Source organism: Lepidochelys kempii, chromosome 24 (genome assembly GCF_965140285.1).
Source record: "Lepidochelys kempii isolate rLepKem1 chromosome 24, rLepKem1.hap1, whole genome shotgun sequence".
Lineage (NCBI taxonomy): Eukaryota > Metazoa > Chordata > Testudines > Cheloniidae > Lepidochelys > Lepidochelys kempii.
In genome coordinates this window covers 8,959,516-8,976,443 of record NC_136403.1, presented here as the reverse complement: position 1 = coordinate 8,976,443, position 16,928 = coordinate 8,959,516, and the positions used below count along the sequence as shown (strand labels likewise).

Here is a 16,928-nt window from a genome sequence, read left to right as displayed (position 1 = left end):
AACAGGATCATTCACAAGAATGCTATGCCCTGCCATGGTGCCTTCCATCCAAAAATCTCAAAACACTGTACAAACATTAATTAATTATCTCAGCACCCCACTCCCAGGAGGTAGGGTAACCAGATAGCAATTGTGAAAAAATGGGACGGGGGTAGAGGGTAATAGGCGCCGATATAAGAAAAAGTCCCCAAAAACTGGACTGTCCCTTTAAAAATGGGAGGGATGGTCATCCTGCCAGGAGGTAACTCAGCTGTGGGGACCTAACCAATAAAGCAAACCTCAGCCCAAACCACTAAGTTTGAATGCAAGACCATGAATCAGCCTCTGTTTTTGTTGTTGGTGGTGTTTTAATGTGAGTTCAGTCTTGTTGTGGGAAACTTTCAAGGAAGCTGATTTGAGTCTGAAGTTTGGCACAAACCAGGTTTCACATCTTCATATTTCAAGGCCAGGGGGGACCTTTGTGATCATCTAGTCTGACCTCCTGGATTACACAGCCAGAGAACTTCCCCAAAATAATTCCTAGAGCAGATCTTTTAGAAAAACATCCAATCTTGATTAAAAAGTTGCCAGTGATGGGGAATCCACTATGACCCTTGGTACATTTCGAGAGGTGTCAAAACCCATCTTCCCCTTCTGATATTAAAATTCCCCCACAGCCCAACTGTGATGGCACAAACAGATTTCTGACTGCTAGTGGGAAATAAGACCAATGGGCAGATGTACCCCAATTTAAGGAACAAAGACCCACTGGCCAAACGCACCCTGAGTGTAAATATACTCAATCCCATTGAAGTCAATAGCAGTTGCATCCACTAACACAAGAGATGAATTTGGTCCACAAGGAAAAATAAACCAAATCTCAGATCTCAGCAGAATTGTCTCTGCTGAGGAAGTTTTTCAACATTTTCCACAAGGCATGACTTTATCATGGTGCATTCATTTCTGATCTCCTAACATGATTAACTCATCTTTGTTATAAATCTAGATTTATAATATACCTGGAAGAAACTGACAATACTGAGCTGAAAATGCATGATTAATGAATTATCAGCTAATCTGCTTTGTTGCTAAAATATGTACTGAGAATCTAACTGCTGCTTAGTTTAATTTGGAACCTACAGGGTTTTTCACACCATAGGAAGTTCCATGGCATTTTTCTGAAAGGTCATTTTAAAGGTCTGTTAAGTAGAGAAAACTTCGGCATCTGAGGCCATGTCTACACTACACAATTATGATGACCTAATGAGGGCATACATCCACCGCAGTTGTTGAAGCACTTGTGTGCACACACTTGGCTCCTTGTGTTGGTGGTGTGCGTTGTCACCAGGAGCGCTTGTATCAATTGTATTGCCAGTGTGGGGCATTGTGAGACAGCTCCTGAAAGCCAGTAACAGTTGACATAAGTATCACAAAAAGAAAAGGAGTACTTGTGGCACCTTAGAGACTAACCAATTTATCTGAGCATAAGCTTTCGTAAGCTACAGCTCACTTCATCGGATGCATACTGTGGAAAATACGGAAGATGTTTTTATACACACAAACCATGAAAAAATGGGTGTTTATCACTACAAAAGGTTTTCTCTCCCCCCACCCCACTCTCCTGCTGGTAATAACTTATCTAAAGTGATCACTCTCCTTACAATGTGTATGATAATCAAGGTGGGCCATTTCCAGAGAGAAAACCTTTTGTAGTGATAAACACCCATTTTTTCAGGTTTGTGTGTATAAAAACATCTTCTGTATTTTCCACAGTATGCATCCGATGAAGTGAGCTGTAGCTCACAAAAGCTTATGCTCAAATAAATTGGTTAGTCTCTAAGGTGCCACAAGTCCTCCTTTTCTTTTTGCGAATACAGACTAACACGGCTGTTACTCTGAAACCTGTCATAAGTATCGCAGTGTCTAACACTGCATCAACCTAATTACATTGACCGTGACTCTACGTTGCTTAGGGAGGTGGTTTAACTAAATCGGCATAGCGAGCACGAATTTAAGTGAAGACACTTCCACAGCTAGGTCGACACAAGGCAGCTTACGTCGACCTAACCATGTAGTGTAGACCAGGACTAAATCTAACCTGATTTACCAGGGTTTCAGCTAGTTTCAAGTTTGCTGGAGCCAGTAGCTCCTCCTAGTGTAAGTTGCAAGAAATAACATTTGGAGATTGTATGATACACTCGTTCCATCCTACCTATCTGATCTCACATCCAATCTACTCCTCGCTGCCCTTTCAAATTTCATCTCTCTCTCTCTCAGGTTTGTTGATGGTTACCCTGCATTGGAACGGTATCATTTTAAACCTGCTTTGCATTGATGTAAATGACAACACAACACTCAAGACAATGGGGAGTCCAGAGCGTGCATGTGTTTGGTTGGTTGCATTCGTGGGAATGTATAACCCAGGAGTGACAACAATGGAGGAACTGCTTGAGGCAAGGAATTCAGCACTTTGAGAATCAGATATGATTACATGTAACGGAAAAACAGAAGTGACAGAAAGAGCATGCTATGGCCCTAACCAATAGCCCAGGGTCACCTGCCCTGCTCGGAAACATGTCTGCTATGTGGCAGAGAGTGCAGCTCAGAATAGGCCTTATCAGCCATCAGCGGACCTACAGATATTTTGAAATAGACAATCCATGAAAGACAATCATCCTCAACTTCAAGGGATTCCCAATATAGATGATGATGAATGTGAAATAAATAAATCACAAGAATGATCTAGCTATCTCCATACATACATATCTGTCCATGTAGGGTCTTATATTGGTGCCCATCACCATGGTATCTGGGCGCCTGAGGAATGGGCCGCATCCTGCTGTGCCCCTAGAATTCATGTTAGTTTCGTGGGAGGTGCAGCACTTCTCAGGATCTGGCTTGTTGAAATTAGCAGGACAGTCTGAGCAGGATAATGACTTGTTCTACACTGTTCAAATCACCAGCTTGCCCCAACCGGGACGTATGGCCCTCTTCTTATGAAACAACACACTGGAGCTCTGCTGATTTACAGCAAGTCCAAATTATGTTCTAGCATTGCGACTCAGTCCAGTAACAACGCTTACAAAGTGTCCTAATACATTAAGGGCTTAAGCAGTAATCTTTTCGGTATGCGCTGGGTGCTCAGTGATGGATTAGCCATAATTCTGGATTGTTACCAGATAAGGTTTTTTGAACACAATGTGGTTTGCAAAAAACAAAGCCCTCTCTGGAACTGTCTCTTCTCCCTTGCCTCTAGGAGCTTAATCCAAAACCCACTTAAGTCAATGGGAATCTGAATCGTCGAAAGAAGAGGTGGAAAAGACCTATTAGATTATCCAGTCCGTCTCCCTGAGTCCAGGGAAGATTTGTTCTCTATGATACATTTTCTAATGCTTTGTCTCATCTAGTTTTAAAAGTCCCCCATGCAATCCAAGAAGTTATTGATGTTTGTAATGTTTGTAAACCGCCTGTCTATCTCCAGAACAGGTACAGCACACTCTAAGGGCATTGATGCTCCCACTACAGTAGCAGGGATAATAATCCAAGTGTCCTGGCCAAATTCCAATTTAAGACATAACATCTTTGCTTCCTGTTCTAAATTGGTGCACAGTGTTGCTGTGTGCTGTTAAACAACTGCTGTGTTCCACACCAGAGGTGGCTGCATATGAATGGTGGAAGAAGCGACTTCTGTATGCCCAGTCTTTCTGTAATTTGTAAAGAGCTTTGGGACTCTTCTGAATGAGCAAAACTATAGAAAACTAAGATCATTAACTATCTATCATTTACAGGGAAACCTGGGCTAGCCAAACGGAAACTGTAATGTCAGCAAATCAATTTCAATCACACTTTTCAAAAAATAAAATTCTGGCTTGGAAAACGTTTCTAAATTTCAGTATGTCTACACAGCCGACATTAAAGCGCTTTAACATGGCTGGGTAGTCGCGCGTGTCTCCAGAGCTGGGAGAGAACTCTCCCAGCGCTGTAACAAAACCACCCCCATGAGGGGAGTAGCTATCAGCACGGTAGCACTGTCTACACGGCCACTTTACAGCGCTGAAACTTGCATCGCTCAGGGGGGTATTTTTTCACACCCCTGAGCAAAGAAAGTTTCAGCACGGTAAGCGGCAGTATAGACAAGGCGTGAGATCATCCACATTTCAGATAATTGGAGTTGGGATCATCAGAGTTTACTTGTATTCTGGAGCACTCACCACTGTAGTATTCAAAGCCAACAGTGTGCTAACCATGAAAACTTGTAAGAAGACTCGGTCCTTGCCCTGAAGAGCTTGCTATCTAAATACACAACGTACAAATGGAGAATAGAGGAAACCACACAATGAAAAGCAGCGTGATCTGGAATGAATAGTCAATGAAATGAAAAGATGACAAGTTAAAACCTGATCAAAGGAGATACTTCTTCACACAGTGCGTAGACAGACTGTGGAACCCACTGCTACATGGAATCATTAAGGCCAAGAACTTAGCAAGATTCAAAGAGGGATTGGATATTTCTATGGATAACCAGAATATCTAGAATTAGCATAGTTACTGATAACAACAATTCTGGAAGGGATATTATGGCTTATGCTTCAGTGTTTAAGCTGATCTCTGACTAATAGGGTACATATACACTGGGGAAAAAAAAACCCACAGCAGCAAGTCTCAGAGCCCTGGTCTACAGGGCTCAAAACAGCTGTGTGGAGATGTTCCTGCTTGGGATTTGAAACCCACTTGCTGGTTTTGTTTTGTTTTTTGGAGTGTAGACATACCCACAGAGACCAGGATGAGATCTACTGTGAGGGGCACATTATCCCACATCTGCTGCTGTGGGATTCTTACATCTTCCTCTGAAGTAGCTGATGCTGGGCATTACTGGACAGGTGGACTTCAAGTCTGATCCAATGAGACATTTCCCTACGTTCCTATGGAATGAAATGTTTAGCACCAGTCCTGGTGGTTGCATGGTTTCTGCCTGGATTTTTTAATCTGTGTTATTTGTATCTGAAGTTTCAGTCACTGAATCCATGAGTGCATATCTGCAGGGGAGACTCGAGGTATAGGTCTGAGGAGAGCAATGGTGCCAGAAGGACAGCAGAAGTTGAAGGGAGGGACAGCCAAATATGTGTGAGTGGTTTTGAAACCTGGGGCACAGGGTCTCAATGCCACTCACATTTGGCCCAGCCACCCCTCCGTCATGCCGATGGGATGGCTGGGCCAAGGGAAGGGGTTCTGACTTTATGCAATCCAGTTCTGATCAGAGGTCAAAGCGGGGCAGTAAAAAGGACCCCTGAAGAAGTAAGAAGGACCCCGCCCACTGCTCGCAATGTACCCCTGCTGCCAAGTTCAGGTTCTCAACAGTGGGCAGCATGGCCCCCCTGTTTAAAAAGTATGGGGCAATGGCTCTTTGGCCCTCCTGTTGCCCGCTCCCATGTCTGGGAGAATTATATTTCAAGAAAGGACTGAAGAATGGCTAACTGCATCTGGGAGAGGGTTTTAGACATAGCATTATCAGGGGACTTTTCATGGGTAAATAACTGGTGCAAGGTGTAATTTTCTAAAGGAGGTCAGGCTTGACACCATGGGAATGAGTCAGTTTCCAGAAACAGTGAAATCCTGACCCCTCTTGAATTTCACAAGTCAATATTTGGCTATCTAAAGAAGACAATAAAAACCAGGAAAGAATTTCAGTGTCCTTTTAATACTAACATGATTAAGAGCAAGAGTCCATGGGATGAAACATGCTCTGACAAAAACAGGAAATTGAGTGGTTCACTGTGCAGTTGTAGCAGTGAGAGTTCGCCTCATTAGAAGGAGTTCATTACTTAGGTACGTTTGGTGGTCACTAGGCCTGGAGACAGAAGCCTACCTGGAAATCCAGGTCAGATAAACAGGATCATTAGCATGTCTATAGCACCTTCCACCCAAGGATTGTTCTCCGTTCTCCATGTCCCTGAGAATAGGACAAGAAATAATCCTTTTAGTTTGCATAAGAGAGATTCAGGTTAGATATCAGGAAACTTTCAAACTCTAAGGATAGTTAAGCACTGGAATTAGCTTCCAAGGGAGGTTGTGGAATCCCCGTCATTGGAGGTTTTTAAGAATAGGTTAGACAAACACCTCTCAGGGTGGTGTAGGTATACCTAACTCTGCCTCAGCAGACGGTGGGGGCGATGGATTAGATGGCCTCTTAAGGTCCCTTCTAGCCCCAAATTCCTATTATTTTATTATCTCAAATTAACCCTGACAGCCCCGATGTCGGGTAGTTATTATTGCCCGCATTTTACAGATAGGGAAACTGAGGCACAGAGCAGGGGACATGACTTCCCCAAAGTTACACCACAAGTCTGTGGTAGAGATGGGACTAGAACTCACATGGGCGACGTGGGAATAATGGTAAGGCTCCACCTCCCCGGGGGATGAACCAGGGTGAATTAAGTAATGTCTGCACAGTACTTGGTCCATGTAAAGTCAAAGTACAATTCTTATTCTTTGCGAAGTCTCCTCCAAGACAGACCTGCTATCACAGGCAAAGCAACAATGGGAAACTGGTATCACCACCTGTGAACAGGGCAGCTAGAATGACCAGCTCACAAGAGGAAATGAACTCGACTTAAAAATAACAGCCGTCAATCAGGACAGTGTGGGGCCTGCAAGCCCCCTACACAGGGCCTCTTGAAGACAAAGGGCTCCCTGAGGGCGCAGGAGCCTGTCTGCATACAGCTGCCTGCAGGATGCAGATTGTAGTCCAAGTTGGGAGTTTTCTCCTGATTTGCCTCAGGGCAGCAGATGGAATTTGATTTTCTCATAATTACTATGAGCTGAGAATTACCAGGTTTAAATTAGTGTTGAAGAAGTGGAAAGAAACAACCAAAAAAACATCCCGGAGTCTGGATTTTGTAATATAGAAATATCACTTGACATGTAAAATAATTACAATTGCCCCATGGTTTATTCATTGTCACCTGTTAAAGGACTGGCCTGTCGACAGTTTGACTATATTCTTGTTACGTCGCATTTAAGCAGTCTTCTTATGGAATCAAAATTAGTAGAAATGCTCCTTAATTCATTGGGCCAAGCTATCTTTTCTTTGGTGATTGTTGCTAAAGATGAGAAGATTGGATCTGTCTGAAATGCCCACAGCAGCTGTCATTTCTTCTGTGATGTGGAGCCCTGACAGCCAGCTCTCATGTTTTGCCTGTAGGTGGCAGAAGCTTTCTAATGCCTGCCCACAGGGTCATCCCAAACAGACCTATTATTACCCTGATGTGGGAAATGATAGGATCGGTTAGCCGAGCTGACAGATTGGAAAGGACAGGGGTGTAATGCAATGCTTTGTTTCAAGGCTGGTAGCCTATCTGAGTCACCAGTTAAAATAAAGCAGTGCTTAATTTGACAGGGAGCTTTCAAAACAAGGACTCTCCTAGCAGCTGCAAAAGTCCCATTCTGTTTTCACAGCAGAGGGTCTTATCCATGTGAACATGGGGTTTCCCTTATCACACTGACTCAGTTACAAATAATGCATGGCATTTCTGACCTCCATAGCACTTCATGAATGTCCATTAATTAACAATTCCCTCCTGCCCATGCTGTATAGGGGTTAGGGATAATAATGTGTTGTTAGGATATAGATATTCAGGCCTGTCGGTAAAGGCCTGTACTCGAAGAATTTAGGTGTATTCTTATCACTTGGCTAGTTATAGAGGTATAAAAGAAAGAATCAAAATCACTGTCTGCCAGTGTAAGGTCCTTCTCTTACTGTGACAGTCTGAGGCCTGTTCTTAGGCTAAGGCCTTTGGCTAAGCAGCAGAGGCAGCCATAAGCTGGGAAGCCAATGGTCACATCCTTATATTCCAAACTAGTCACACTGAAATAAGGTGCTATTGGGCTGTTAAGAATACAATCCTGTCCTGATAATGCCGATCACCTCCAGAGAAAGGGAAGTGCCTAGAAAATGTAAAAGGAAACTTAGTTTGATAGCATCCTGTCTGGCAAGAACTCACTTCTCAATAGCTGGGATGTGAAATCCTCACTTCTGTATTGTTTTGTCATTATAGTTCCCACTTTGCTATTGTTGTCTGTATAATCTCTGTCTGGTTCTGTGATTGTTCCTGTCTGCTGTATAATTAATTTTGCTGGGTGTAAACTAATTATGGCAGTGGGACATAATTGGTTACATAATCATGTTACAATATGCTAGGATTGGTTAGTTAAATTTCAGGAAAATGATTGGTTAAGGTATAGCTAAGCAGAACTCAAGTTTTACTAGGTTTCAGAGTAACAGCCGTGTTAGTCTGTATTCGCAAAAAGAAAAGGAGTACTTGTGGCACCTTAGAGACTAACCAATTTAAAGCTTATGCTCAAATAAATTGGTTAGTCTCTAAGGTGCCACAAATACTCCTTTTCTTTTTGCAAGTTTTACTAGATAGTCTGCAGTCAATCAGGAAGTGGGGGGGTGGGTGTGTGAGTGGGGGAGATGGGAACAGGGAATGGGGGTAAGGAAATTGGAATCATGTTTTGCTAAAGGGGGCAGTGGGAACAGGGAATGGGAGTAAGGAAATTTCAGAGTAACAGCCATGTTAGTCTGTATTCGCAAAAAGAAAAGGAATACTTGTGGCACCTTAGAGACTAACCAATTTATTTGAGCATAAGCTTTCGTGAGCTACAGCTTATGCTCAAATAAATTGGTTAGTCTCTAAGGTGCCACAAGTACTCCTTTTCTTTTTGGTAAGGAAATTGAAATCATGTTTGGCTAAGGGCAGGAATGGGAACAGGGACACAGGTGTAAGGCTCTGTGGTGTCAGAGCTGGGAAGGGGGGACACTAAGAAGGAAACTGGATTCATGCTTGCTGGAAGTTCACCCCAATAAACATGGAATTGTTTGCACCTTTGGACTTCGGGTATTGTTGCTCTCTGTTCATGCGAGAAGGACCAGGGAAGTAAGTGGGTGAAGGAATAAGCCCCCTAACATGTGTTATTATCCACACTTTACAAGAAGTGAGAATAAGGCAGAGAGGTTAAGTGACTTGCCCAAGGCCAGAGATGGAATCAATGTCACAGCTGAAACTAGAACTCAGGAGTTCGCTACTTCTGTGCTCAGATAACTAAGGCATGCCTCTCTATCAAAGATAGTGTTGTATAATCTATTGCACCTACAAGGCATTGTTCATCCCCAAATTCTTTGCAATCTTGAATTATTGCCTTCATCATTGAAATGCAATCAGCTCTGGGGTGGAATGCAGCAGCTGTTTAACAGCTCACGGCAATGCTACATGACAGGAAGTGAAGAAGAATCTCATAATCAAGTGAAACTGCAGTGAGGATTTGGGAAGGCAGATCTGATCATCCAGATTTACTCAGGAGGACCCCCTTACTTTTGAGTCAAGAGATTTTCAGTGCTATCTGGACATTGCAGCGTGCTTTCACCTGGCATTGCAAGATGACGCTACAGCCTGAGGATCTTGACATTGCACCAAGACACCATCAAGGCATTGGGACAGCATGATGCACCAAGAAGAACTTTGCATCAAAAGGTGACATGCCAGAATTGCACGGCAAGATGACAGGCCACAATGCAACATAACCACATTGAACTCTAGAGGCCATCCCCTGGCTGTGGTCCATGATGCAACTGGGCCAAAATACACTAACATGGCATCGTGGCATGATGACTTGCCATAATGTGACAACTTTGCGTTAAAACACAAGCAGTTAGTGTTGCAAACATTACGTCTTGCTGTGTTGCAACATGGCAGCGCTTTCCCACAGGGGCTGTCATGTAGTATTGTGACAAGCTAGTGTGGTCAGGCAGATGGCATGATACCCTGCATAAACACTCTTGTCTTGGCATGACAACATGTCAGACTGGCCAGTGATGCAATATGATGTCATCCAAAAGACCACGATTAAGTATCAGAATATCCTGATGTGACAAAGGGCCATTGCCGAGCAATGCAACATGATGTAGTTTCTTGCCAGCACATGACAGCATCAGCCAAAGGTCCATGCTGTACTGTTGTGGTGCCAAGATGTGCTAAGTGCTTGCCTTCGGATGCAACATGGTTACGTTTCTCATGGCAAAATGGTGCTGCAATTCCAAGGATTTGACTTGGTCACAGATGTCATGGATTCTGTGACATTAACAGATCTCTGTGACTTTTTTGGCTTCAGCTTCAGCCCCGTGCGTGGCGGGGCTCCGGCTGTCAGCCATGCACCCCGGAGCTTCAGCTCCAGTTCCGCGCTACAGGGCTGGGACTTCCATGATTTATTGTTTACTGCCCGCATCCTGTCCATGACTTTTACTAAAAATACCCATGACAAAATCTTAGCGAGGTCAGCACATGACTTGGTGACACGTCGCAAAGCGATAGCGCCAGGACACGACATGACGCAGCAGCATGGAGAGGTTTAGATGTGATGTGATGATTTGACCTCCCATGGCAATGTGGTAGATGAGGATGTAATAGAGGAAGTGTTTTAGGTGAAATGGTATTTACTCCCTTTGTTTTAAACTGGTTGGGGTTACTGAGTCTCTGATTGCTCTTGGTGAACTCTGTATCTAAAGCAGTACAATATATGAAATCTCCTCCTTTTGACTTGCTGTACTTGGAGGGCCAATGACAGCAATACACCATTAAACTGTTGTTGATGAACTTGACTTAACATACAATTTGGTCCAAAAATTATACATCAGGCATGGAAATTTAGTATCTTCCACTATGAAATAAGATTAGACTCTTACCAAGTAGAAAATTCATTCTTATAAACTGCAAATCCCAGATCTCTCAACTCAGCTAGTGACGCGACGAGGTCAGGACGTAACACGCCAAGGCAACGTGACATCATGGCAATGTGGTGGTGAGGTCATGGCACGATATGTTGATGCAGTGAGGTCAGCACATCACTCAATGACAGCGGGATAAGGTCAGGATGTATGCGGCTGGGATGATCTGGAGAAGGAGGGACATGATATGTTGTGGCGACGCGGGGAGGTCAAGATGTGAGGTGCCACAATGAGGTCAGGACACCTGGTGCTATGACCCGATGAGGTCAGGACGTGGGGTGCGACACATGATGTGACAATGAGATCAGGACATAAGACGCCCTGGCAACGGAGTGAGGTTGAAGCATCCTGGCAACACAAATGAAGTCATGACAAGCCATGTTATGTTACCATGGCAACATTCCAGTATCACCATGATGTGCCAGGCCCACCCCTTGACATCCAACTGGAAAGGGGTTATCATTGTTTTTGTGCCCTCCTCCACTGTCATGTGACCCATGGCGGCCTCCACTATGGCTTCAGCCGCCTCCTCCCTCCGTGCGCATGCGCTGTAGCCAGCCCAAGGGGCGCCCAGCTCCCCGAGTTTAGCAAAAACAGGCGGTGGCCGAAGCCCGGCATCTCCTCACCGTCCCCTCCCATCCGCGCTGAGTGGTTCGGTCCGGAGCCAGCCGGGCGAGTCCAAGTCGGGGGGAGCAACCCACCCTGTCTAAGCCCGAATGGTGCGGTCCTGAACCGCGGGCAGAGCGGGGCGGGCGGCACCAAGTGAGGGGCCCCCGGGGGGAGGGAGGAGCTGCCGGCGGCCAGTGGAGCAGGGAGAAGCTCCAAGATGGCGTCGGCCGGCCCCGAGTCTGGGGGCAGCAGCAGCAGCAGCGCCGGCATCGCGGGTAAGGGGGGGCGCACGCCTGAGGGGAAGCGGGGGAGGGGCGGGCCTGTAACCTCCCAAAGGGGCGGGGGAAGGGAGGAGGGACCCGCTGTGTGGAGACCTGGGGGGCGCTGGGGGCTGAGGCCCCTGTGGCGGGGGGGGGTCGCTGAGCGGGAGCTGGCTCGTCCACTACCGCGTGGCTCTGCTCCCGGAGCCTGGGGGGGAAGATGTGACTCTCCGCCCCCTTCCCTCCCCCCCTTTCTTGGGCCGGGGGTGCAGGGGCGGGGTGGGGGCTCGCCTCTGTAACCGGGGCTGGGGTTTGCGAACACTTCGCTTGTGGGGCCCTTGCTGGGGATGCCCAGGGGTCTGGTGCTGAGGGCAGGCGATCGGGCGACGCTCGGCGGGGTGCTTCCCACGCCCCCCCCCCCCCCCGCGCTGCTCTGCCGAAACTGGGGTCCCGGGTGGGGGGAGTAGCCTGGCTGTGTGCAGAGACCGCTCCTCAGGGTGCTTTGGGACCCTGCAGGAGGAGGCCCGGTGCTGTGGGAGTGTAAATTATCATCGGGCTTGTTTTAGGAAGCGGCTCCACCTCTGGGAAGCCAAGGCAAAGATTCGCTAGTCCTGTCTCTGTTTACCAGGGTGTGAGGGTGTTTGTCACTGCTGTTTAACATCCATCGCCTCTGAAGTCCTGGTCTCTTCTCTTTACTAGCTCGAGCTGAACCAGAAATGGTGTTGACAGGAGCTGGAAGGAGCTCTGAATGCCATTGCTAAACCTGGTGATGGAGGCTAGTAGTAATAACAATGGGGTTGTGGCAGGTAGCTACCCCTGGGAGACAAAGGGACAGATACTTAGCACTTACACACATCTCCACCTTGCATCTTCGGAGCACTTCACAGACACTAATTCTTGCAGTATCACTGGGTGGGGTGTTACTGAGTGCCTTTCTCCTTTTACAGGAATGGGGTTGGGTCTCCTAATAATAGGCCAAAGCAAACACCTCTCTATAGCCTGGTTTCAGAGTAGCAGTCAATGTTAGTCTGTATCCGCAAAAAGAACAGGAGGACTTGTGGGACCTGAGAGACTAACACATTTATTTGAGCATAAGCTTTCGTGAGCTACAGCTCACTTCATTGGATGCATGTAGTGGAAAATACAGTGGGGAGACTTTATGCAAGTTAACTTTTTAAAAAGGCCTTTAGTTTACATTCCAAACAATCACTCAAGCCTTTGTGATCTGTTGACCTATGTATCCTTTGTTTAGCATTTACTGCACAGGCTTTATAATCTTTCCACCTTCTTCTCTTCCTCTTGCCCATCATTTATGGATTTGTCTGCACTAAACTACTTTGGGAAATCTCCCAGAGTGGTAGCAATGGTAGAAGCTCTAGTGTAGACAGGGCACTAACATCTTTGTCACAATGTCATCTAGAGCTGTTCTAAGCAGCATTAACAAAGCAGTAAAAATGCTGTCTATACCAGTGCTCCTGCTGTTGCTGCCACTTTACCAAAAAAAAAGTCCAAGGTATTTCTTCACTAGCAACGTTAACGTGCTGCCGCGCTGTAATAAAACCACCCCCATGAGGGGAGTAGCTATCAGCACTGTCTACACTGCCACTTTACAGCTCTGAAACTTGCAGCGCTCAAGGGGGTGTTTTTGCACACCCCTGAGCAAGAAAGTTGCAGCACTGTAAAGTGGCAGTGTAGACAGGCACTGCCTTTGGGACAAGTGATGGCCATTAAACCTTTGACTGTCCAGTAGTGTGGATTTTAAGATTTTCTAGTCTTTGACTAATTTAGCAAACACTGGTTTAGACCAGTAACTGTTCCCTCTGTTTCAAATGACAATTGCTTTATCTCATGATCTTACTGCTGTGCCACAGGAGGATGTAAACTCTGGTCCTGAATTCAGCAACCCTCTCCTCAAGGATGTAAGGGTATCTTGGTTCTCTCTCCAAAAAACACCCGCAGGCACCCTAGGAGCAGCATTGTCAGGCTCCAGAGGAAGCAGAGTACAGCCTTCCTCAGGCAGAATGAGCATAGTAGTTGGATATTTAAAATGGTTTCTTGGACGCGGAGAGTGCGCTCCATCCCTCCCCACAGTACAACTAAAACCACTTAAAGACTTGGCACGGTTGTTAGGGGGCTATCCACATTCCAGAGTGGCACATGTTGCTATTTACCCTCTGGCATATTTCTCAATTACTGGCTTCTCTCTGCATACATAAAGGGTATGACTGTTTCTGAAACTTGTTCCACCCTTTCCTCCTTAAAGTCCACTCATGCAGCGTTTCCCCCACCCTCTCTACAGGACATGGAGATGTTGCATCCTTGTTTGTTTTTTTTAACTATGTGTGGAAACACCCAAGAGGATCACATCTCATTGCTTTCACTTTGAAGCAGGACAAAACGTGCCAAAAGTAGCCCGGTGAGACTTCAGATCCTTGGTTCTTTTTGCGTTCTGTGCAGTAGCCACTCCATAGGTAGTTCCAACTGAGTTTTCATTCTTGAGTTTGGGCCCCTCTCTCAGATCTCCAAACAAAGGAATATAGCCTCAGATCTAACCTAATTTTGAGAGGTTTCAGAGTAGCAGCCGTGTTAGTCTGTATTCGCAAAAAGAAAAGGAGGACTTGTGGCACCTTAGAGACTAACACATTTATTTGAGCATAAGCTTTCGTGAGCTTCAGCATGCAGTGAGCTGTAGCTCATGAAAGCTTATGCTCAAATAAATGTGTTAGTCTCTAAGGTGCCACAAGTCCTCCTTTTCTTTTTGCGAATATAGACTAACTCAGTTGCTACTCTGAAACCTGTCATTATGCAAGGCACTGAATTTAGGAATGCATCCGATGAAGTGAGCTGTAGCTCACGAAAGCTTATGCTCAAATAAATTTGTTAGTCTCTAAGGTGCCACAAGTACTCCTTTTATTTTTGCTGATTTTGAGAGTGGAGGTAGACTTTTTCTGACAGATTTGAAGTTTAATTGCACAAGGGGGTTCTAAATTATAGTAAACTCCACAGCTGCTGCCTTCAGAGCTGGGCTCTCAAGGCAGCACAGAAGTAAGTATGGCAATCCTGCAGCCCCCCCTACAACAGCTTTGGGATCCCCCCCATTATCTGCTTTTGGGTCGGGACCCCCAGGGTTACAACACCATGAAATTTCAGATATAAATATCTGAAGTCATGAAATTCAACATTTTAAGATCCTGTGGCCGTGAAATTGACAAAGTGAACTGTGAATTTGGGAGGGCCCTAACTATTGGAGTCCTAAGCCTCAATTTTAAAGAGTCTCTTGCCCTTTTGCTTACAGAGATAAACTTCAAAACCTAGGGTGGATTGATTTAAATCACCAAGTGGAAAGGCTCAATTTAACTTATAAATGTTAAGGAGCTTTTCCATTTGTACTTCGGTTATTTTCTTAAGAAGGGTGCATTCTCATTGTTTGATATAACGATTAAAACATGCTGATTTACAACTAAGTAGAGTCTTTACACTAGATTTGGTACATGTTTTTGCTCTCTAGGAAGGTTATTTAAGCAGTCATATAGTTTGATATTTTCAGATTTTTATTGATTTTACATTTTTAACTTTTTAGAAAAGGGTGAATGACATATTGCTTATTATTACAAAACATGTCAAATTTATTTTTATTTAAACAAGCCCTTGACACAGCACATGATCTGTTGTGCCATATTTGTAAAATTTGACCTCAAAATTTAGATGTTTTTGCCCTGATAATTTCTTTATATAAAAAATCAGCCTTTAACTTAAAATTAATAGGGGCTCATGGATTCAACATATATTTTTTTAGATAAATGTTTTAAGAGATTATAGGTTTTGGCCTTAACATATATTGTATTAAATTTAGGTTCATTTTAAACAGATTCATTTTTAAAAAGAAAACCATTGTTATATTTTGTTATCTAAATTATAAAATCTGATTTTTTTGCCCCCCAAAATCTATTTTTATCTACCCTGTCAAAACCTAAAATGATCTGCAGTGGGTAGTCAACAATGTGAACATAAGAACGGCGATACAGGGTGTGACGAAGTGGGGGATTTTCTTATTTTTCCTTGTTTTTCCAATGGTTTGCATGCAGAGGGGGTGGGACTCAGTTTCCCTGACCAAAGGTCTATCTAGCCCAGTATCCTAGCTTCCAACAGTGGCCAATGCCAGGTGCCTCAGAGGGAATGAACAGAACAGGTAATCATGAAGTGATCCATCCCTTGTCGTCCATTCCCAGCTTCTGAATACTCTTGTAAACTGTGCACTGTTGTCTCACCCTCGTCTAAACTTGCACTGTCACTGTTGCTACCACTAATGGAGCAACAATGGTGGGAAATGGAAGAAAAACCTAGTGCAGAAAAACTTCATGAGCTTATGTTTGCAACACACATGCAGATGTTGGCCAAATTGCCCTCTCCTTTAAGAAAGAGAGGAGAGATGGTACCAAGTGATTTAAAAGAACAAAGTAGTGTGTTTGCTTTTCTAAGCAAAATACAAGCAGGTCTATGAAGCTGGAATTTTCTTCTTTGGAAGGTACTTTAGAAAGAAGAGCATGAAAATACAGGAAAAGCTTTATCTGGGGAGGGGTGCCAGTTAGTCAAAAATTCCAGTTAACTAAGAGTTATACTTACCAAAGGAGGGAGGGAGTTTGGGTGCAGGAGGGGGTTGGGGCACGGAAGGGGGTGCAGAGCGCAGACTCTGGGAGGGGGTGTGCGTGTGGGAGGGGGCTGGGGATTGGAGCGTGGGAGAGGGTGCAGGGTGAGGAATCTGGAAGGGGGTATGGGTGCAAGGGGGGGGCTCAGGGCAGGGCGTTGGGGTGCAGGAGGGGTTTTGGGGTGCTGGATCCGGGCAGCGCTCACCTCGGGCGGCTTCCCACAAGCGGCGATATGTCCCTGCTGCTCCCAAATGGAGGCGCGGCTAGGAGGCGCTGCGTGCTGTCCCCGCAGCTCCCATTGGCTGCAGTTCCCAGAGCTGCAGAGCCAGCAGTGGTGGTGGGATGGGGGCAATGCATGGAGCCCCCGTGGCTGTTCCTCCACCTAGGAGCAGCAGGGACATGTTGCCACTTCTGGGGAGCCACGTGGAGCTAGGTAGGGAGCCTGCCAGTCCCATGCCAACCGGACTTTTAATGGAGATATCAGAAATGCTGGTTTCTAGAGCTTTGCGGTTGGCAAAGTGCCGAATAACACAGCTTTTACTGTATGATGGTTTGGGGCGGTTGGTGATAAACTATAACACCATTTCCTGAATTTCTTAAACTTGAGCCCCGTTTTGGAAAACACAGCCTTTAATGCTGCCATGTGTTGTTACA

At 45.3% G+C, this 16,928-nt stretch overlaps 1 protein-coding gene and 1 long non-coding RNA gene across 3 annotated transcripts in view; one reads left to right on the top strand and one right to left on the bottom strand.

Moving 5' to 3' along the window:
• Nucleotides 1-5,658: 5,658 nt before the first annotated feature.
• Nucleotides 5,659-16,574, bottom strand: LOC140902799 (uncharacterized). Of its 2 annotated transcripts, none has more exons than XR_012156114.1 (3): nt 16,480-16,574; nt 10,718-10,925; nt 5,659-5,929 (listed from the first exon to the last, which is right to left on the bottom strand). It is a non-coding gene; the product is annotated as an uncharacterized LOC140902799 (long non-coding RNA). The 2 variants fall into 2 exon arrangements; XR_012156115.1 differs by lacking the exon at nt 16,480-16,574 and adding an exon at nt 11,386-11,646.
• The window catches only part of LOC140902798 (putative PIP5K1A and PSMD4-like protein), a 73,849-nt gene continuing 68,254 nt past the window's right edge, over nt 11,334-16,928 (top strand). Inside the window, 1 exon segment of the mRNA XM_073323268.2 lies at nt 11,334-11,643. Within this exon segment, the coding sequence (XP_073179369.1) occupies nt 11,586-11,643 (58 nt within the window). The 5' untranslated portion in view covers nt 11,334-11,585.